The sequence below is a fragment of the Nematolebias whitei genome, chromosome 21, assembly GCF_014905685.2.
Source record: "Nematolebias whitei isolate Nwh7 chromosome 21, NemWhi1, whole genome shotgun sequence".
Lineage (NCBI taxonomy): Eukaryota > Metazoa > Chordata > Actinopteri > Cyprinodontiformes > Rivulidae > Nematolebias > Nematolebias whitei.
In genome coordinates, this window is record NC_056518.1 from 16,800,045 (window position 1) to 16,821,987 (window position 21,943).

At 40.3% G+C, this 21,943-nt stretch overlaps 2 protein-coding genes across 2 annotated transcripts; one reads left to right on the forward strand and one right to left on the reverse strand.

Moving 5' to 3' along the window:
* The first annotated feature begins 1,217 nt into the window (after positions 1-1,217).
* On the forward strand, positions 1,218-3,164 carry six1a (SIX homeobox 1a). The gene is made up of 2 exons (XM_037694910.1): positions 1,218-2,036; positions 2,485-3,164. The coding sequence occupies exons 1-2, from the start codon at positions 1,477-1,479 to the stop codon at positions 2,777-2,779; spliced, it is 855 nt and encodes a 284-aa protein (XP_037550838.1). The 5' UTR covers positions 1,218-1,476; the 3' UTR covers positions 2,780-3,164.
* Positions 3,165-19,490: 16,326 nt separating this feature from the next.
* On the reverse strand, positions 19,491-21,670 carry six6a (SIX homeobox 6a). The gene is made up of 2 exons (XM_037694920.1): positions 20,942-21,670; positions 19,491-20,250 (listed from the first exon to the last, which is right to left on the reverse strand). Exons 1-2 carry the CDS (start codon positions 21,511-21,513, stop codon positions 20,085-20,087), a joined length of 738 nt encoding a protein of 245 aa, XP_037550848.1. The 5' UTR covers positions 21,514-21,670; the 3' UTR covers positions 19,491-20,084.
* Between the last annotated feature and the right edge of the window lie 273 nt (positions 21,671-21,943).

Here is a 21,943-nt window from a genome sequence, read left to right on the forward strand (position 1 = left end):
TAAGGTTTACAGCAAAAAAAACAAACAAAACCAAAAAAAAAACAAGTGAATTAATTTATAGCTTCAACAAGTTTGTAAATACATGTTTGTTATTTATTATTATTGACGTCGCAAATATAGAGATGGAGCAGACACACAAAAAAATCAAGTGGAACATTTGCTCACATGTTTGTCCCCATTTTTTTTACAGGATTAATTATGAAAAAAGATTTTTTATTTTCCAGCAAAACAACAAAAAAGTGGGAATTGTTTCGACTTAATTACAGTTAACCAAAAATAAATAAATAAAAAAGAGTTTTTCACAGCAGAACCTTGTTCCATGTCAGAAACTGAGAGAGAGTCCAGTTTCAGACTTTGGTGCCGATAAAGAAATCTGATCCAGAAGCTCAAACCAACAACTGCACCACCAAGAACCGGTGTCGCTCAGAACTCATTTACTAATGGACTGGTTTAGTGTTTCAGCCCACAGAAAAACACTGGAGCCAGTGTGGTGCCCGTCTAATCTCTGAAATATAAATGTGGACAACAGGCGAAGGACCTCTTCACCAACACGTGAGAGGCTCAGTGCTCATTTATTATTTTAATTTCAGACCAGTCCAGATTTATAAATTGTGAATTTTCACTTTAATTCATAAAAGTTTTGAAAGTTAAATATCTTACCTGTCTCTGACTCACTGGGTCATAACTCATTTTGCAGAGAGGCGCATAATGGACCCGAACCTTTTAAATGACCTCACCTTAAAATTAAACAACTCCAGTAATTAAAAATCAGAAATACAACTTATTCTCTGTTTAATTTGCACGTGTTTCATGGTCCTCTGCGTAAATAAAGCAGAAAGTGGACTTGTTTTTTAATAAAACAACATAAAAATGACCCAAAACTAACAACTTATTCTTTAATTATCACCTATTTCAACTTATTTCTCCTTAACACTTTTTATATTGTCTAATCTCAGTAGTTCTACATGTTTTAGGTTTGCAACCTTTTAACTGAGTTGTTTTTTTTTTTTTTTTTGGAGGTTCATCTGACATGATGAACTTTGAAAGATATTTAGAAGGCGCGAGCGCGCACTTTTTGAGAGCTCTGCAATAATTGATTAGTGTTTAGGTGCTCATGCTCCCTCAGCTGAAGCGGGAGAGGGACTGTGGGGGTGGGAGGTGGGAGCGCTCCTATTTCAGCCCCTGACGCACTGCCTCTGGGGAGGAAACGGAGCTGCAAACTCAGTCCTGCTCTGCTGTACAGGGTGCAGGGCAGAGGGAGAGCCAATCACCGAGACGCACAGGTCTCCCTTTAAGTCTGACATATCTCCAACAGGAACAAATTGTCCCAACAATCAACATCCCCAATCTGCTGCGCGCATCGGGAGGTTGGAGAGGAGTGGATACAGAGCGCAGGCCTGACGGACAGGAAGCTTTGAAAACCATTTGAGGACAATAACCCGCTCTGGACAGCGACATTTCTGGGCTCTGGACACCATGTCAATCCTTCCGTCCTTCGGGTTTACGCAGGAGCAAGTGGCGTGCGTCTGCGAGGTGCTGCAGCAAGGAGGAAACCTGGAGAGGCTCGGCCGCTTCCTGTGGTCCCTGCCCGCCTGCGACCACCTCCACAAGAACGAAAGCGTCCTGAAAGCCAAGGCGGTGGTCGCCTTCCACCGGGGGAACTTCAGGGAGCTGTACAAGATCCTGGAGAGCCACCAGTTCTCGCCGCACAACCACCCCAAGCTGCAGCAGCTGTGGCTCAAGGCGCACTACGTGGAGGCGGAGAAGCTGCGCGGCCGGCCGCTCGGCGCAGTCGGGAAGTACCGGGTGAGGAGGAAATTCCCGCTGCCCCGAACCATCTGGGACGGCGAGGAGACCAGTTACTGCTTCAAGGAGAAGTCCAGGGGCGTGCTGCGGGAGTGGTACACGCACAACCCCTACCCGTCCCCGCGGGAGAAGAGGGAGCTGGCTGAGGCCACGGGGCTGACCACCACGCAGGTCAGCAACTGGTTCAAGAACAGGAGGCAGAGGGACAGAGCCGCCGAGGCCAAAGAGAGGTAAACATGAGCTGCCAGCTCTTATTGACTTTAGAGAAAACAAATGAGACCGAGAGAGAGAGAGAGGAAAAGAAATGAGATGAATAAAGCCTCTCTGACATGATCCATTTTATTCATATTATTTGTGTTGAGGTACTTTGCTGTCAAATATTGTGACGTGTCAAAATGGAGATGATGCTGAAGACTGCTTGCAGGGATTATTATTATTATTATTATTATTATTATTATTATTATTATTAGAATAGTGTGCAAAAGTTTAACTTGTTAAATTAAGACACAGAATAAAACTTAAGAGCAGAAACTCCAAATAAGAAAATGATCAGAAACAATTCAAAAGAAGCGTTTAGTTCTTGATTCAGGCCTCAAATTGCTCTGCTTCCTCGCATTTATTTGACTAAATATTGATGCAAATCTGACTCTTTTTTTTTTTTCTTGTTGCATTTTGCAGAGAGAACAGTGAAAACAACAACGCAGGAGGCAACAAACAGAACCAGCTGTCCCCTCTGGATGGAGGGAAGTCTCTCATGTCCAGCTCGGAGGACGAGTTTTCTCCTCCTCAGAGTCCGGACCAGAACTCTGCGCTTTTGCTTCAGGGCAGCATGAGCCACCCTGGGGCCTCCTCTTACCCCATGTCCGGCCTGGGGGCCCCACAGCCGGTGCACGGCATGCACGGACACCCACACCAGCTGCAGGACTCCTTGTTGGGACCTCTAACCTCCAGTCTTGTGGATTTGGGCTCTTAAAGCAGCGGATTCTTCTGTTTTACGGAACCAGAAGAAAGAAAAAACGGAAGAGGACTGATAATGATATCAGATTGAACATGTGTATAAAATAACACTATTGTAGCCTAACTTCTGATAATATAGACTGACTTATCTGTCGTTAAATTTTGGTTAGAAATTAATCCTCTAATGCGCTTTAATCACATCCCCTCAACAGATTTTTTTTTTCTTTCTGAAAACACACAAAACGGACCTTTATAAAACTTAACAGGACTGCCTTGCTTAATTTATGATTTATTTTTTGTTAAAGCATAAAAAAAATATAGCAGCCGTCTGCGATGGAAACTAAAAAAGTAACGTTTTCCTTAGAGTCATGATTAGTTTCCAATAAAACTAAAGTATTGCATTTGTCTCCGTGTTATTTGTATAAAAGTAGACCTTCTGTGCATTTCGGTTCCGTAGGTATATCATAATTAAAAATAATAATTTTGGAACTGATTAAATAGACGGAGCTTTTTTTAATAATCATAAAAAGTAAACATATCCACGTTGGTGGGATTTAAATTTTGCATGAGAGATTAAACTCTGCGGGTTCTTGTAAAAACATTTTTTTTTCTATAACAAACAAAAGAGCCATAAAGGGGAACTCCGATTCATCCCATCGAGAGTCAACATCAGCAGCTGTCTGTCAGGATGAACACCGGAAGTAGCTCCATCCTCCATCCATCGCGGATCTTTGACTAATCTTTTTTTTTTATTTATTTTTTATTTTTTTATTTTAAATATATTTCCGCCATTTTTAGCTGGACTGGATCACTGGCTTTTTGTTTTCTTTCCTCTGTTTGTTCTGGGCCATGGGAAAGAGCCGCAACCTTTGGATATTTTATGGAATGAAATATAAAAAAAACATCCCACAAGGAAAACAAGACATGCTTCTAATAATTCAAGTCAAACAATAGGTGTAGTTAACTTTATAGTCTGACAACAACAACAATGGTGGTGATGTTGGGAGCAGGATTTTGGTGCAGGCTGCCCCTCCTTTCAGCTCATGTCAGAGTAAATTGTTTTGAGCAGAGAGCACCGAGGATTTCCTGACAATAATCTGAACCATTCGCTGCAGCCTCACCGCCTGATTGCGAAGATTGCAGGCGCTACAGCTTCAGAAGGACCCTGAGGTGTTCTGCATCTTATAGAAGGTTAAATCCACCTCCTGTTCCAGTTTTGTTGCTGACCCAGCCGTCATTTTAAAAACACCCCCAGCTTTTTTATCACTTTTATCTCATGGATGTGTCTCCTCTGGAGATCAGCAAAGTTTCTTTTATTGTTATATTTAATGAATCAGTTGTGAAAAAAAATCAGGGATGGCAGAAGAATTTTGCTCAAGTCAATAAAAAAAAAAGCTATTGTGTTAAAGTTATTTTAACACTGGACATGACTTTGGTGTTACATCCTGAATCCACTTCAGTCACTTAATGTTGACTCATCAATCTGTGGCCGAACACAGTTGACAACATACAAAATGTAGAATTAGATGATATCAAAACATGCGAAAATTAAAGTGCGAGGACAACTCTCGGCTTGCAGGAGAAAAGTTAAATGAGGAAACATGTTTCCAAGTCTTTAAGTCTAAATTAGACTATGAAGAGGGGTTTTATTTTAAGCTGGTTTGATATAATTTAAGCTTTGTTGTAACTGCAGAAAGATTTGACAGAATTTCAAAAAAAAAAAATCAAAATGGTCAAGATTCATTATTTAACAATGTGCATCTTTAAAGCATGTTTTCTGTATTTATTGCATCTTTAAAATAAAAAAAAAAACATGCCTGCAAGGCAAAGATAAAACAACCAATTAATTTGCATGTAATAGACTTTTACCACGGCTCGTGCTTCATGATTGTGAGTTTAAATCAGCATTCAGCAGAGAACAAAGGTCATACGATTCTGAGAACAGCTTGCGTCCTTCGCTTCTGGCACGCTGCGTGGCTGAATATTCACAAATTAACAAATATGTGATCACAAAGCCACCGAAGAGACTCCTCATACCTGTTAATCTAATAACACTGCCAGCAGAGTGCAGACAGTGCAGGAATTAAACCCACTCTGCCCCACATGACAGCCAGAAGCTGCCACAATCTCCTCCAGGATGTGCAGGACTCCACAATCAGCCCCTCACGGAAACTCCTCCAGTACTTTTTTAATCAAGCTTAAATCCTTTGCTTCCAGCTGGAACAAAGTCCATTTATCTCTGTGCTGTTTTCGTCTCGTCAGATGTGCAGCAAGTGCAAGTGGAAAGCCTGCTCGGGCCTAAACGGGAGACAAAAGATGGAGGTAACGTCAGCCTGGAAGCAGGTCGCTGCCAGTAACAACAGCTGCTGATGGCAAACAGAGCACGAGTCATCAAAAGGGTATTTCATTTGTCAGAGGCGTAAGTGGCAGTGGCTCTAAATCAACAGCAGGAAGGGCCCTGGCGTGTTCAAATAAACATGAAGAGTATAGCCCGCATGAGCCGGGTCAGTATCTGGCTTCAGAGGACAAAAACGAGACGTAATTTCTGGGGGAGTTTGGGGTTAAATGTAAGCTGCTCTGGTACCTGCAGGTATAATGCACATGTGTGTGAGACTGTTGCAGGTATCCATAACCATGGGCTGCATGAGGGGTGTGTGTCAGAGGAGGGAGGGGGGGGAGGGGGTGAGGGACAAAAGGATCTTTTCAGGTCTGCCTCAGAGGGGTGGAGGTGGTGGTGTGGGGAGGTTGGAGAGATTTTCTTACCAGTGATGCATGGATCTGACAATGATCCTGCCTGGACAAACCCGGAGGTGTGTGTGTGTGTGTGTGCATGCACGCAGGAAGGTTTCTTAAGAAAATAAAAGTAAATCCCCCACTTAAACCAAATGTTTTCTTCTCTACATCACGAAAACAAAAGATCTGGCACCACTCTGCCTCAAAGGATGGTGCACTGACACGGGGGCTGCAAAAACCAAAGCCCCTCCGCTCCCAGGAGCAGGAAGTCGTTCAGGAAGCTTCTATGTGACAGAGCTGAAAGAAATATTTATCTCTTTCCCTCAGTCCTCTGAGTGATGCATGAGCCAGGCACGAGGAGGAGAACTGAGGACAAACCCTGAATATTAGCGGCGTTAAAGAGCATGTTGTACGCCACATGAAGGCTGGCATCATGAATGTTAGTTGATGAAGGGAGGGGGGGGGGGTGCTGTAATGCACTGAACAGAAGACAAGATAAGACGTGCTTAAACTGTCAATAAAGGCAAAATATGTCCGGGAGGCAGAGGCTCACATGACAATCCCTGGCTGAGACAAAGCCCAGCTCTTGTTTCTCAGAATATTTTTGGAGCTTGCAGAGAAAGATGATAGTTGGTATCATTAGTCTTGTGTTTGGTCGAAAGAGTGACTTCGACTTGAGATGGCTTTTAAAGAAAAAAAAAATAGAAAAACTTTTTGTGAGGCCTAGATGTCACTTTCAGACATGATGAATGAGTAGCAGGAAGTAGTGGTTTTTACAAAAATAAAGATAAATCATTTTTAGCTGAAGGAGATTATTATATTTAAAGATAAATGTTCAGGAAAAATTCAAACTGAACGCGTAAATGAAGCCGTCAGCCAATCACAAGCACTTTTAATAATCTGTCTCTGGCAGACAAAGTGATGACTCTGAAAAACATTCTTGTTAGTGACAGAAATTCCTTTATTGTTTTGGATTTACTGACGATACCAAGAAAAATACAGAGTAGGACCTTCACTTTACAACAAATTTTTTTTGTTGGTATTTAATAGGAGCCAGAGAGCAAAAATGAAAACCTGAATGTTTGTGTAAAAGTCAATATATAAGTATTATAAGTATATATAAGTTGTATTTTAGTCTAATTTTATCCAAATGTAAAGACGTTTTTAAACGCGCAACAGACATTTTAAAAGGTTTGATGGTAAAGTTTGTTCACAAAAATACTTTTTATTTGATATCAATATCGATTCACAACTAAAAGCCCTGTTAGAGGGAAAGAAATGTCTTGAATCAACAGAACAGATGTGAAATAAACACAAACTAAATGAGCCACGAGTGAGAAGTTCTGTTTTTATTTGAGCGGGTCCAGTAAATGAGCTCCACTGGTTTCTGCTGCATTTTATTCAGCGTGCTCTTCATGAGAGTCGTTCTCAAACACAGCGTTCATTCAGAGTTTTAGACGTTTGGTCAAACTGCTTCAGAATAACCATCATCCTAACCATATTGACAAAAGTATATATTTTCAGATTATTCTTATTGATCTGTTAAATGAGAATCCTTGTCTTATTCAACCATTTCAACCTTTGTGATGGTTTTACCTTTAAAAGAACGTCAGAGGGTTCACAGAAGATTTAGTCTTTAAGATTCTGTCACTTGGTTCTAATGATTCAAAATGTTGCTTTTTTTATTATTACAATAACAAATTAATTTTTAAGGCGTACCTTTTCCATATTTACTGCACCACTGCTGGTTCCAATATTACATCCAGGTTTCTACCACAGTGACAGATGTTTTTTTTTTTTCTGAATGGAGCATTGTGTCCAATGTCTGTGGGCGTCTTTGGAGTAAATTGTCCAGAAAAAAATAAAAAAATCCTTTACAGAATAAATAACAAGCAAAAACTGTCATTAAATGTTTATTCAACTTGCATTTATTTAGGTTTTCAGTAACCTATTTTTATCTGTTTAAAAAGTTGATAAAAGTCTTTTGTTTGATAGCTCAAAGTTTTCCTCTTTTAATTTCAGTTTTATGATCCAAAACATGGAAACTGTTCAGCCACGAGCTTCTCTTTCAAAAAGAATGGGAGGGACTGACTAGATTATACTTTTATTTATTCAGTTATGTTACTAAATTGATGGAATGCTTTGATTTTTAAAATTTTTTTTTTAATTTAAGTTTATTATTCCCAAACTAAAGTGACTTTTTGTAAAAAAAAAAATTAAAAGATGGCAATTAAAGCATACATCATAATAGAAACACTGAGCATCATTTTTCATAAAAGTGCTGATATTTTCACACTTGTGCAGTTTAACAGTTTGACAGCTGCACACATTTTTCCACATTTTTGCAGAAAATGCTGAGGGTCTCTTGTGGTTGAACTCACATTTATGTTATTCAGACAAATACAGAAATAATTATTTAAAAATGTACTTTGTATGTACTTTCAGCAGAACATTGTAGGTGCATGTTCTATGTTTAACATGACCAAACAGAGCTTTAAAGCGTCACAATACTGCATTTAATTAGGATTTGATCATTGTTGTGGATGGAGTTTACCAGAATTATACATTACATAACAACTTAGATATTAAGTAATAAAGTGCACGCATGTAAAAAAAATTAAAGCTTTAAAGTTCAGCACATTTTAGAGCTCAAAGTAATTGACAATAGGGGAAGTTCTGCATCAATCATCAGACATTATAAAGAATTTTCTTGGTCTTATAAATGCAGCAAAATATCTTATGACTATTGTCATGGCACATTAATACATTTATTTCAGCGTTTATGCTGTAAATTGAATAATCTTTTCCTGGATGAGTTGTAGTTAATATCATCACACCTGCTAAGGTGCCACTGACACCATATATGTATTTAGCCTAAATGATGGCAGTGACAGACATTCTGCCATTTTTCTGTAAAAAAATTTTTTTAAAATCAGACTATTAAAAAAAAACAAAAAATTTGTTATCAATAAAAGTTACTTAATGAGTTTCTTATCCTTTATAAAGCTTTAAATCCGCTTGAAGCAGCGCATGGACCTTCACCAATTCACTACCCCACTCCATCCTGCTCAGAGACACAGAATACATCTTTCTAAATTGATGTAAAAACATCAGCATCCAATTTTATTTTGCAGTTTTAAAAAAAGTCTCAGGAAACAGAGCAGCATGGGGGATTTTTTGAGCATCTCTATTAGACGTAGACATCCTGTGTGTCTTTTGATTAGACGACATTTCACACAACTTATGCACACTGCCACTCTGCTGCTCGTTTTCCACACTATGAGTCCATGAGCTGCATAAGAGCCACAGGTCAAAACGTACGGCTGCTGCAGGATCTCTGGGGTTTTCGAGGCGTGGCACGGACAGCAGACACAACAAGAGGAAGCAGTGAGGGATATGGGATAATGAAATCTATCTCCTGCTCCCAAGGGGCATCACCTCACCTATCCCGAGGCTCACAAATAGCTCAAGTAACCAACATGATCTAAACCCCCACAGAGCCCAAACCACAGCCTTCACAAAGAGCTTCGTGAAGTTTGGTCTTTGTTTGTTTGTCGATGGAGGAGTGACATCAGCCCAAATCTGAGCTGCCATCTTACCTCTCCTCTAATTCTTCATCTTCATACTGCAGGGTGGGATAAATACCTGCTTCGGTTCCACAGAGAGGAAGGGTAAAAAAAAAAAAAAGAGAGAAAGAACATTCAGGAAATGAAAGTTGTAACACGATCCTCTGAGTGCCAAACGTCTCCCTGAGCAGAGACAAAAGGCCATAAGAGAAAAAGCTGCAGGACCCATTTCAGCCAGCAGATGACAGAGGGCGAGGGAGGGTGGAGGTGAAGGTGGTGGATGACGGAGGGGAAGAGAGATCAGACGGAAAATGAAGCTGATTTGAGAATTAGGATTCAGAAGAATATAAAGGGATGAGGATAGAAGGTGAAATATTAAACTTGCAGCCCCTCTCTGCACAGAACTCAAAATAAACGTCCCACTCCGGCCCTGCAGCTTATTTTCTGAAGGGTTCACCTCAAGAGAAAGCATTTTTTTTTAATACCAGTTGGATGTGCAGAAGATAATAGTGGAATATAAAGAATATTTCAGCTGCACTGATTGCAGCGGTGGGTGTGTGGCGGGGAGTTAGCAGAGTTTGAAGTGCTTTCAGTCTGACCTGATGTGTCGGAGCTGAGGGCATCCTGGCAGCAGAGGATGGGCGAAATGTTCTCTCGCTCCTCTCAGTGACGACTGATGCATTTGCAGCATGGTGTCAGCGGGTGGTGGTAATTACCAGGCTCTCTCTGAATTAGTGCCACCAACGTGCCACCAGCTCTGGTATTCCAGCTAAGCTCTGACCAAAGGCCCTGCAGACTCCTGTCTAATCTGCCTATAATGACTGTTTAATCAAGTTTTTGTACTTACATACTACAGGTTGGTGTGGTAAACTGCTCGTTGTCACATGTTGGAAACATGTTTATACGTGAAATTTCCAACAAAATAAGTTGTCGTTGCAGTTTGACACAATTAAACCTGTTTGGTCCCGTTCAAAAGGTTTTACAGTCATTTATTCATGAAAGAAACAACACAAAAGAAAAAAATCCCTCATGTCATTCTTGCAAATGTCTCCTCTCAGATTATTGGAGAAAAGAAAATATTAAACTCAACAATTTCTCGTCATGTTAATGTTACCAAGTTGATTGATTTTCAAAGTTTCTCCCATCTTTGAAAAAGGACTCTTTTCTTTCCTGCACACCACTGAGTACATCTTTTAGTCCAGATCTCGTTTTGCAAAAGCAAGTGTTTTGTTCACGTTTCACTTATTTAGATGTTTAGAACAGAACTGTGCAAAAGTTTTCAACCACACATAGTGTCTTCTGGGTTCCAACAAACCAGATTTTCTTGTGATGTATCGACATGATCTCGATCAATAGTTCTCCAGAGATTTTTGCGGCCTTTGTAAGGATTATTTTCAGCTATTTTGAGTCTAATTCTTCTGCCTGACCATGACAGCATGCTGTGCAAAGCATACTGGGTGTGATTGAAAACAAGGAAATCTGACAGGCGTAGGACAAAACAAGATGAAAAACATTTTTCTGATCACATATTGGACTACAACGTAAGAAATTGAAGTCAAGTCCCATTTCAGAAAGCATGAAGAATTATTGAACAGAACAACTTTTAAAACTTCCAAGACAACCCACTCCCCTTTAATTCAGAAAGTTAAGAACTTAAGATACCAGCAAATGTCCACTTCTCACATGTTTAAATAAAATGCAACAAATTCAAAGAAAGCTGATTCGTTATATATATATATATATATATATATATATATATATATATATATATATATATGTTCCATTTTAGACAAATATTGATGCAAAAAACATGTTTTCCCCCATATCTCATGCTGCATTAGTACTTTATGGTGTTTGACTCATGATAAGCTGGTCTTTTGGTGAAAATTTCAGTTCAGCGACAAGCAAAATTAGCTAACAGACCATTTAAAATGAAACACAAGTGGAATGGAAGATGAGGGACTTGGCTTCACCTTTTGTGTCGTAGAGTTTGGCAGGTTTATGTGAACCATGTGAACCAACAGTATGGCTGAGACCGACTCAAGGAGCTGAACTTAAACTTGGCGACAGCTGCAGAAACTGGAGAGCGGAGAGTTTAAATATAGAGCTTTAAAAACCCCAACTGGTGCTGCTCCTCCGCCTCCACACTTTATTACACATGTAACATTCACACCCTGCTCTCAGTCATGCTGTCCTCTCATTTACACTTGGGACAAAAAGCCTCTTCAACCTGCAGTTTGTTTGGCACAAGTTCAATGTAAAAAGGCAAACAATTAATCTAAAAAACTTTCCACAGATGCAGATGAGGCTTATTTATTTTGTCACAAACTATAAAAATAATGTGAAACGGTTTATAAAGCTCTGAGATGAGCTTTTTTCTCTCTTTTGTGGTTTTTGTTGAATTTTTCCTGCAGTAAAATAAGACAGACCGGTCTGTGCTGTGGCTTAGAGAAACTAATCTTCTGCGGTGTTTGGGCACCATCTCCTGGTCATAAAGTGTTACTACAAACATGGGAAAAAAATTAAATAATTAGAATTACCCAATTCCTCAATTTTTCTGCTTCATATTCTCACTTGAGAAGAATAAATAAATAAAACTGCCTCTTTTTGCTTTACAGAGTGTCAAACCTGAAGTGACTCACAGATAAATATTAACGCTTGCAGATGCAGAGAAATTTGTTTGTATCGTTTTGTTAAAGAGAAAAATCCACAGCTAAAATAATTTGAACCTGACAAAGCAAGAAAAAAGAAAAACAATGAAATCAAGTAATGAAAATCAGATATTATGTTTGAATATTGGTTCAACAAAACATATATATATATATAATCTATTAAAATTGGACTACCTTTAACTTAATGTTGGTTGCTCAGCCCTCTGAGTTAATCTCTGCCATCAAGTGATTTCTTCAACTCTCTCTGAGACTCCTGCATCCGTTCTCAGGTGTTCTGGTCCTCTCCTTATGACCAAACTGCTCCAGCTGTCTCAGATTTGAATGATGTCTTCTCGGACAGCATGTTTAACCTCCTTCCACAGATGTTTGGCTCAGAAGGCCACATCTGAATGGTCCACTCTTTGGTTCAGAACCTTTCGTGTTTTTTTATGTGTGTTCTGGGTCATTATCCAACTCGTGACCTGCGACTGGGCTCAAGTATTCTGACAGTGCAGCACATTTTGCTCCAGAAGGCCTTGATTGTCTTGAGATTTCATTGTACCCTGCACAAATCTGAGACACTCATTTCCAGATGCAACAAAGTAGCTCCAGAACAGAACCAGGGCAATGTTTTTTTCTTTGTATATTTTTATTTTTGTGTTTTTAAACAAGTGACTTTTTGCCAAAAAAGTTCCAGATGTGTCTCATCTGTCCAAACGGTATTGTCCCCAAAATTTTGTAGCTTCTCAACAGTCTGCCTTTTTTATGATTTGATGTCTTCTTAGGTTGTCTTCAATCAAGTCCTCTTTGTCTCAAACAAATGCTGCAATCTGACCCTGATATATACTGAACAACAAAATAAATGCAACACTTTTGTTTTTGCTCCATTTTTCTTGAGCTGAACTCAAAGATCTAAAACTTTTTTATGTACAAGGTATTTTTCCTCTCAAATATTGTTCACAAATCTGTGTTAGTGAGCACTTCTTTGCTGAGATAATCCATCCACCTCTCAGGTCTGACACATCAATCTCAATCAGCTGATTAGACAGAATGATTATTGCACAGGTGTGCATTAGGCTGACCACAACAAAAGGCCACTCTAAAATGTACAGGTTTATCACAGCACAATGTCACAAACACGTCAAGATTTAAGGGAGAGTGTAGTTTACATGTTGACTGCAGGAATGTCCATGTTCACAGAATTTGTCAGTACATCCAACAGGCCTCACAATCACAGACCACGTGTAACCACACCAGCCCAGGGCCTCCACATCCAGCATCTTCATCTCCAAGATCATCTGAGACATCCACCTGGACAGCTGCTGCAACAATTGGTTTGCATAACCAAAGAATTTCTGCATAAATTGTCAGAATCTGCCTCAGGGAAGTTCATCCGCATGCACGTCGTCCTCATCGGAGTCTCCTGACTGCAGTTCGTCACTGTAACTGACTTCAGGGGGCAAATGTTCACATTTGATGGCATATGACACGTTCACTGATGAATCCCGGTTTTCTCTGTGCAGGACAGATGACAGTATGGTGTCATGTGGGTGAGCAGTTTGGACATGTCAACGTTGTGAACACAGGACAATGAACACAGGGGCTGGTGTGATTGCACATGGTCTGCAGTGGTGAAGGAGGTTGGCTGTACTGCCAAATTCTGTGAACATGGACGTTCCTGCAGTCTGCATGTAAACTACACGCTCCCTCAGATCATACGACATCTGTGTCATTGAGCTGTGTGATAAAACTACATAGAGACAAACGAGACAAACAAACATTAAAACTCTCATTCACATCTAGGGGCAATTTAAAGTTACCATTAAGCCTAACATGCATGTTTTTGGTCTGTGGGAGGAAACTGGAGTAAAACCACGGAGAGAACATGCAAACTCCAGCCAGAAAGGTCCCCGGCCAAGATTTGGTCTGGCAACCTTCTCAGTGAGAGGCAACAGCTCTACCAACTGAGCCATGTGCAGTAACCATGCTGTCTCATCAGCATCTTGAGATGCCACACCTGTGAGGTGGATGGATTAACACTGAAGGTGAATGCTCACGAAGAGATTTACACAAATTTGTGAACAATATTTGAGAGAAAAAGGTCTTTTGTGTACAAAGAAAAAGTCTTAGATATTTGAGTTCAGCTCATGAAATATGGAAGCAAAAACAAAAGTGTTAAATTTTTATTTTTGTTCAGCAAACATTAATCTTGGAGCTCACCTCTTAACTCTTGGGAAAACGTTTGGCAGTGACTTCCAGGATCCCTTCACCTAAACAATGTGTAGTGCGAGGAGCTGGTCTTAGACTTCACCTTTAAACTTTTTTCTTTCTAAGCTCCTGAGACAACTCTGTCCCGAGGTTTCTATGGTCCAAGTTCAGTGTGTTAAACACCAAACAGCACTGTGTCAGACTACAGCTGCTGACTACAGGACACACTTTAGTTTAACACGGTCCAGTTATATTCAATCTTTGTCCAGTTAGTTATTTTTTAAATATTCTAATGAAAATGTTTGCTTTCCATTAGTTTATTGTCACTTTTTTATTGTTCATATATAGTTTATTATTATTATTATTATTATTATTATTATCATTGTGGGTTTTCCTTTCTTTCATAAAATAAAACAAACTACATTTATTTCCAGCCAAATTAATTCTCAGTTTATTTATATAGCGCCACATCACAACAAAGTTGTCTCAGGGCACTTTACAGGAACATTCACATACATAAAAAAGCCAATTAGTAAAGTTCTCTATCTAAGGAATCCAGCAGACAAGTTGAATCTTGGCTTCGTCGCAGTCTCCCATCCTGAGCAAGCACAGTGGCAACAGTGGAAAGGAAAAACTCCCTTTTAACAGGAAGAAACCTCCAGCAGAACCAGGCTCAGGACAAGCGGCCATCTGCTTTGACCGGCTGGTTTGAGAGGACAGGAAGGAGAGACACATGAACACAGAATGGCAGGTCCAGATGTTGGTGCAGGTGTACCTGAAAGACAAAAACACATGTCCAGGATAGAAAAAATAATTACAAATACAAAACAGGTTGAGCAGAGTAAGTAAAGAAAAGCATAGTGAAAAAAATGTGGTCATTTTGTCCTCCAGCAGTCTAAGTCTATAGCAGCATAACTAAGGGACAGCTCAGGAAACCCAAGCCGACACTAACTATAGGATTTAGCAAAAAGGAAAGTATTTAGCCTAGTTTTAAAACTGGACAATGTGTCAGCCTCACGGACAGAGATTGGAAGTTGGTTCCACAAGAGAGGAGCCTGATAACTGAAAGATCTTTGTCCCATTCTGCTTTTGGAAACTCTAGGAACCACAAGTAAACCTGCAATCTGAGAGTGAAGTGCTCTGTTAGGAAAATATGAAACAATAAGATCTTAATATAAGATGGAGCTAGGTTTGTAGGTTAGAAGTAAGATTTTAAATTATATTCTGGATTTGACAGGGAGCCAATGGAGAGAAACTAAAACTGGAGAGCCGAGGCCCGAGATGGTGTAGGGGCAGGGCAGTCGACTCAAGACCCAAAGGTCCTGGATTCAATCCCCAGTCATTGCACATCTCGTGGTGTCTCTGAGCAGGACACCTAATCCCGAATTGCTCCCCGGGCGCCTACATAACTGCCCGCTGCTCCACCTGGGTGTGTCCCAGGTGTGATGGGTTAAATGCAGAGAACCAATTTCATCTTTGTATGAGAACATACAATGATGACAACACATAACATTTTATTATTATTATTTTTATTATATTCGTTATTATTATTATTATTATTATTATTATTATTATTATTATTATTATATGATCTCTCTCCTACTAACTCCAGTTAAGGAATTCTTCATTTCCTGCGATTCGTTTCTTTTTATTTGGTCAGTGTTTCCATCTAGTGGTGAAAATGCGCATGTCACCGACTGATCAATGATTGATTGATTGATTGATTGCTTTATAAAGGCTGAGGTTTGTAGCCAGTATTGATGGCTGTGATTTCAGCTCATTGTTGTCAGAAATTCAAAGTCAGTTCATCAGAGAGGTTTATCAATCTGCACAACATAAACTTTGGGGTTTTCTTCTGCTTCTATTAATTTTTTTGACTACCTCAATAAAACACACAAAAAGCATCACTAGAAATCAAAATGAAAATTATTTAAGCAAAAAGAAGAAAAAAAAACATATTTCAGAACATTAAGCTGCACATCATCTGACCTCCCGCAGCTTCTTCTGCTCTATCCAGTCGATATCAAGAATCCCACAATGCACCTCGAACTTCTTCTTCTTCTTCTTCTTTGTTCTTTCAATCTGAAGTTTGAGCACAGCGTCTGTCAAAACAAAAGCCTCTTACAGATAATAACTGCTGGCTGCAGAGGAGCTGATCGATTGATTTAAACGCGTCTGTTTATAATTAACAGGAACCAATCAATGTCTGCTCAACTCTGAAGCGCGTGGAAAACCAACAAAAGCTCGTGGAGCTGCATTTGGACACTTTCTGAAACATTTGAGGGAACTTTTGTTGGGCCATTCAAAGCTGAGACAATTATTAGAGGACACTAATGAGAGCAGAAGCGCTGTCCATGGTGCTGAAAATCTTCAAGGTCCAGCTCTTGGACATTTATGTATTTTATATAAATAGTTTGGATTATTTTAAATAAGTCTAACAGTGAAATAAAAACTGAAGTGACACTTTAAATAGAATAAACTCAAGTGAATGTCTTTCACTTTAACATTTCATACCACTCCAAAGGTAAGAAGCTGCAATTTTCCAACACGATAATAGAATTTTTCATTTCTGTTCGTGTGAGTTAACACGTTTTTAAACGCTGTTTGTTTTTATTTTTACTTTTAGACCTAACCCCACTGGAGGATGAAAATAAAAGTATAAAATACATAAAAACTGGTTGTTTTAGTTGCTTGGATTAATTAAAGAAGGAAAAAGGCGCGATTAAATAATTTCGCATCATCGCGCTGACGATGCTGGGCAGTTACTGCCACGAGGGGGCGCCACTGACACGTGGTTTCCGTCTTCAGCTCCTCGCGCTCTGCTGTAAAAGCGTCTATATTGTTTATTCGCTATTTTTCCTTTAAAAAGCAAACAAAAAAAGAAAATCTGTGGAAATAAAAAAAACAGCTTTTACAAGAAGAAAACATCAAGGCTGATGGATACTGTGCAGCAACAAAAAAAAAAAAGCTTTCAAATGTTATTTTATAGTTTTTTTTCCCCACAATGCATTTCACAAAAACACACTTTTGTCATCCGAATAAAATATTTTGATTGCTTTTTTCCCTTTCCTTTTAAAGATCACAAAGTGAATTGTGGTTTAACCTTGTAAACAGTAAGCAGTCTGGGTTAGGGGAGTTGTTGGGGGCGGAGGGGGTGGACTGAACAACCGAGAAGGACAAAGGGGCTCGTTGAAGGACGCGCTTCTCCCAATCAGTGACCTCAGGCGCTCCTCCATGTGGGATGAGAGGAACACTAGACAAAATAATACAAATGAATCCTAAAATACTTGTTGTGTTTGCGTTACTCACAGTAATGGAAGCAGGAGTGTAAATACTCAAGTGATGCTCGAGAAGGCTGCCGAAGTAAAAGCTGCATGAATGGGTCATAATGGATGGTGTCTTAAAGTTTGAAAGATAACTGTGATTATTGGTTATTGGACTCTGAGAAAACAAAAGTGCACAACCCCACCCTCTTAAAAAGCGCAGACTTCTACATAGGTTTTATTTAGCTGTTTCTGCCATGCAACAGGCCTAAGTCTGCAGATAAAACTGTAATAAATCTACATCCAAATAATAATAATAAGGACATCTACTTCCACACTGAAGGGCGTAAAGGAGCAGCTACAAACAAACCTGAGGCCACTTTTCTGGCTAAAGAAATCTGGTTTCTTGCAATCATCTTAAACAATCTAAAAAAAAAAAGTCTGATTTAGTTTAACAAACATGCTATCTGTAAAAATGAAGTAAACAGAGCTCAATGATCACAGCGTTAAATCACTGCAAATGTAAACATCTAGTTCTTAAAGTATCTATTTTTTGTGTTTACAATTTGTTTTATTGCCCAAAACAAAAACAAAAAAATCAAAAAAATGCTCCTTGTATCTTCAGAAGCTGCGGAAACATTTGACATGTTTAGGTTTATTTGTTGTAATTTTGTATATTTAAAGCTTCTTCTTTTTTTTTAATTGATCAGATGGACACAGGAGCTGAACATTTTCATGACTTCATCTGCTGACGTAACTGTTGACTGTGACGTAATTGTCAGATTTTCTAAACCGAAAGGGTTTAATACATAAACATGTTCTGCAAAGGCAAAATTATTATTATTATTATTATTATTATTATTATTATTATTATTATTATTATTATTATTATACGGGCTGCTTTTATTAGCAGGTAAATCAAGAGTTTGTAAACAGTTTATAAAAAATTTAAATGAAGCATATCTCAAAAGCTGCACATTTATTTAGTCAGGTAAATATAATTTATTGCTATTGGCTCAACTTAGTTTTTGAACAAACAAAAAAACAACTTTGTGCCTAAACAAGGTATACATATGCAAGTTGTTTGATATTTAGTATATGAATATAAAATAATGTAATAAAAATACAGCACTTTATCTTGCCAAATAGCAAGCTTCTCTCAGAATGTGTTTTATAACTTTTATAAAACATAATAGTGTTTAGAAACGCGTGAATAATCTGTTTATGCCGAGGCGTTTATTAAATCAAACGGTACAAACAAATAAAATTAACATTTATTCCCTAACAATATTTGTTTAAATGGAACGAGATGCATCAGAAGCATGAGAAGCTGAACGCAGAGGACGAATCATAAAACATGAGTGTGTCCATGAGAACATGTGATCTGAAAGCGCGCGCGCAGCACGGAGCTGTCTGAAGATGGAGAAGTTCTGAGGGGCTCGAGACTGTTACAAGTCACAAAACAGCCAGGAGTTCACGCACATGCCAGCGCGCGCGCACACACGCACATTGGAGAAGTTGTGATGCTCACACAATCCATGGAGTCTTTTCTTCACCCGCGGTCGCTTCCCTGCACAAAACAGCGGCGGGGGCCCCTTTTTGTGCGCGCGGGGGCCCTCAGCCCCCCTCATTAGCACTGATTACCGCTGACCAGTTTGACAACCTTATTGACTGCGAGGAAGACTTTGTCATCCGCTCCCCCCGCTCTCAATGGAAACGGAAATATTTTGCTCTTTTTTTTTAATGTCCCACTATTTTTCTTTAAGAAACAAACGCACAAAAGCCCGCATGCACCCCGCATTTATTTCCTGTCTCCATCTCCGGATGTTGGCCTCATTGCTCGCGCAAGGTGGAAAAAGCTTGTTTAAAAATCTGATTTGAGGAAGAAATCGATATTTTCTCGCCTCCGGGTGCTTTTAAAAGCAGTTTCCCAACATATTTATCATCCCAGAAAGGTTACAAGATGTTGCTTCTGTCATAGAGTTAAAATATTTACTTTTAGAGAATGTGCTCTTAATGAAGGAGGCTGTTTCTGATGAGCCTGTTTCTGTGCGTCCTCCCTCAGCTCCACAGTCTGGGGCTGGGGTTTGATCTCCCATGATCCCTCTCGCGGATCATCCGGGTTAGTGAGCCGGCCTCTCGGTGACCTCACGCTGTCACCCTGCATTACAGGACTCCGAGCATGTTGGCCAATTACAGCTCGCTCTAAAACGTGTCCGTGAACGCAGCACGGTACCCTCTCCCATCATTTCAGACAAAAACAAAATGTTTTCTTACATGAAGTTAAAAAAAAAAAAAAAAAAAAAAAGAGACTTTCTTGATCAACAGTTATTTTATTATCTTTACTTTTTTTTTTTCCTTTTTACTGAAACACAATGTCACTAAAGCGCGCATGCTCAACAGGTTTACCTGTGGACAGTATTAAAAACACCAAGCAAATGAATATGAAACTCCAAGAGACAGCAGATCCGGTTCCTTTTTTTTTTTTTTAAATAAGCAAATAAACATCATTTATAAAACTTTAAAGTAAAAATGTCACAGTTCTTTTCACCATGAAGAACCCACAGAGAACGGCAGGTCACTTTGAAATCCCTCATCCCTTCATTTTAATTTATTTTCTTCATTTTTTTTGTTTTAATTCCCTCCTTGTTTTTCATCTTGAAGCGGCATTAGTCCGTGGAATGTGCGTGTTTTTGTCCGTTTTCAGGTATCCACGCGTGGGTAAAACGCAAAAAATAATAGGCCTAAAAGGATGAGGATCCCCTCATGTTTTGGCAGCCGTCAGAAATCAGTGTGTGTGCGTGTGTGTGTGTGTGTGTGTGTGCGTGTGTGTGTGTGCGTGTGTGAACTCGACGCAGGCACTGTTACTTGTCTGTATTATTGTCTCTGACTCTCGGCCGTCAGATGTCACATTCACTGTCGCTGGAGGTGATGGAGATGGCCGAGGCGGCCGCCTTGCTGGACAGACTGGCCTCCGGACTGGACGAGTTCCCCAGGCGGTCCACGGTGCCGTCCTCGTCCGCCAAGGAGCGAACCGAACCGCCGGACAGAACCTGCTGCTGTAGCCTGAGCAGAAGCGAGACAAAAGGAAGGAAAACGTATAAATAGATACAATTATATATAAAATGTTGTAAGCTCTGTCATCCAGAGATGACATGATTTAAGCCTTTTTGTTGTTCATAATAAATAACATTTTAATATTTATTTTCATATGTAAAACCTGTAAAACGCATAAAAATGTTTAAAGCAAAAAACAGAACCACACAAAGGTGTTTTTCCCATTTTATGACAAGAAGTGAAAGCTCTCGGCTAAAAACATCTGTTTTTACAACAAATAGCAGCGCGTTTATTCTTTATTTTTCGTTCTGCACAAACCAGATTAAACTTTTATCTGCAAAATATGAAACAACTGCTGCACTTCCTCCATCACTGTTCACACACTAAAATCATTGCAATAATATCAAATATGTGACAGTTTTTAGAGACTAGCAGGCATGAGTAAATAAATAAATAAATCAGTGCAATTCATAATTTAAATATTTTCTGATTTTTTTTATTTATTTTTTTTTACTGTAGTGAAAACAACAAACTAATCCGACATCTGGGAAGATTATGGGATGTTTTTTATCATCGTTTCCTGCTGTCATCTTATTCCCTTCAAAATAATGCTAGTCTCGCGGATGGATGGAAATAAACGGAGAGCACAATCTTAATATGAATAGAGGTGTCTGCTGCAGATAGGATGCTCTCAGCTCACCTGTTCTTGGCAGCAGCCGCTCTGTCTCTTTGTCTGCGGTTTTTAAACCAGTTCCCCACCTGCGTGGGTGTGAGTCCCGTGGCCTGTGCCAGCTCCCGCTTTTTACTGGGGTTCGGGTACGGATCCTGCAAATACCACTCTCTCAACAAGTGCCGGGTTCTCTCCTTGAAGCAGTGGGTTTTCTGCTCCCCGTCCCATATGGTTCTGGGCAGGGGGAACTTCTTGCGCACCCTGTATTTGTCCACGGGCCCCAGCGGGCGGCCCCGCAGCTTCTCCGCCTCCTGGTAGTGCGCCTCCAGCCACAGCGCCTGCAGCTTCGTGTGCGACTCTTTGGTGAACTTGTGGTTCTCCAGGATGTGGTAGAGTTCGCGGAAATTGCCCGTGTGGAAGGCGACGACGGCCCGGGCCCTCAGCACCGACTCGTTCTTGTTGAGGACCTCGCAGGCCGCCGGCGCGACGGGCAGCGACCACAGGAAGCGGCCCAGGCGCTCCACGTCCCCGCTCTCCTCCAGAGTCTCGCAGACCCCGGCGACCTGCTGGGGGCTGAAATTCAAGATGGGCAGCTGAAACATGGAGGCTTCTCCCGTGGTTCCCTCTCCTCCTCCTCCTCCTCCTCCTCCTCCTCTTCTCCTCTCCTCCGCCCGCTTCTTCTCTCCGCGCGCCGAGGCAATCCAAGGCACCCGAAGAACCGAAGCAGCCCCGACCCGAATGCTTTGAGCCGCCGTGGAAAAAACAACAAAAAAAAAAGAAACGCGGCGGAGGAGGGGGACGATGCTGTGAGGGATGGCGGTGGTGATGGTGGGGGCCCCGGCTACCGCATCCTCAGGCTTTGCGGACTCGGCAGGAAAAGGTCTGCAGACGCAGATTTTAAAGCCCGAGAAGGATTATTTTCAAGGTAGCCGGGGACTGAGTGCAGGAGAGGATTCAAACCCGAGCTGAGATGGATTTTAAGGGGCAGGAAAAAAGCCAGCGAAGCCCCCCTCTGATGATTTCCTATTGGAC